Below are 1,066 nucleotides of genomic sequence, written 5' to 3'. Positions count from 1 at the left end.
CTACTGGTGTTGGACAGATGGCAGAGCTGGCTTGGCATCCAGTTCTCATCTTCACTGGCAAAGCCCACAAAGGGACTGGCATCCCAATACAGCGAGGCAGGCCCTGGCCCCCGGGGCTGGACACTCGGGCTGGATCCCAGGCCCACTACCGACTTGCGGGGTGACCTGGAAAGTCATCTCTCCATCACTCAGTCTGTCATCTGTAACATGGGGACATTAGTCCCCACCCCACACCCCACACCCCACAAACGACACAGGAAGAGACTGCACAAGAGCATCCAAGAGAATCATGGGAAGGTAAGGGGTCACTATGGCCTTAGTAAGCAATCCTCTTAATATTCCCTGAAAACAAGAGAGGTGGGGCTGGAGACAGACTCCGGCTACCAGGGTTGCTGTAGAGAAGGGGCTGACGGTGTTGGGGGGGGGTGTGTGCAGGGGGGAGGAGAACTTCAGCTGACACTTGCAAATGCACCTTTGCGGCCCCATCGGTGACGCTGTGAGCCCCGATGGGGAGCGCTGGAGTGCCATGGCAGCCCCTTCCGCAAGGGCAGAGTTCAAGTCCTAAGTCTAGCTGGGATCCCTGGTTCCGTGAGGACAGCCCCACAGGGAGTCTGTGGTCTTCGTCCTGCTGAGCAGCGCCAGTCCAGTCTCCTGGGTGTCAGGCCAACGGGCTGCCAGCATTGGGTCTCCAGGAGAGGCTGGGGACTTTTATTAGCATGAGGTCAAGAAGTCAAAGGTCAGCTTCCAGTTCTTGTGGTGGTAGGTGGGTCCTCAGGTCGGGTCCCCACCAGCTCCAGGCCTGGGTCTGTCTCTGGGGTCACTGGAGAAGGGGGCGTTCAGGGGCAAGTAGAAACAACGGAGAGATCGGCTGAGAAAGCAGCCCCACCTGCCGGCTACAGGTTCTTGGGGCTGTTGCGTAAGTTTTTCAGTTCCAGCTGCAGCTGCCGGATGCGGATGTCCTTCTGGGCCAGCTCCTCTTTCAGCCGCCGGATCTCGTCCTGCTGCCGGAAGAACATGCGGAGGAGCTGGGGTGGATGGGGAGAGCGGCCCACGGAGAGCCGGGGGG

At 59.7% G+C, this 1,066-nt stretch overlaps 1 protein-coding gene across 1 annotated transcript in view; it reads right to left on the bottom strand.

Annotated features, from left to right (window-relative positions):
- Positions 1–233: 233 nt before the first annotated feature.
- Positions 234–1,066, bottom strand: part of CORO2B (coronin 2B) — a 68,925-nt gene continuing 68,092 nt past the window's right edge. The window contains exon 11 of the mRNA XM_004711944.2: positions 234–1,025. Within this exon, the coding sequence (XP_004712001.1) occupies positions 894–1,025 (132 nt within the window). The 3' untranslated portion in view covers positions 234–893. The remainder of the gene's footprint in view (positions 1,026–1,066) is intronic.

Source organism: Echinops telfairi, unplaced genomic scaffold (assembly GCF_000313985.2).
Source record: "Echinops telfairi isolate 266 unplaced genomic scaffold, ASM31398v2 ScPeMD7_7475;HRSCAF=8513, whole genome shotgun sequence".
Classification (NCBI taxonomy): Eukaryota; Metazoa; Chordata; class Mammalia; order Afrosoricida; family Tenrecidae; genus Echinops; species Echinops telfairi.
The sequence above is the reverse complement of the archived record's forward strand: the minus strand, read 5'-3'. Positions and strand labels throughout refer to the sequence as shown.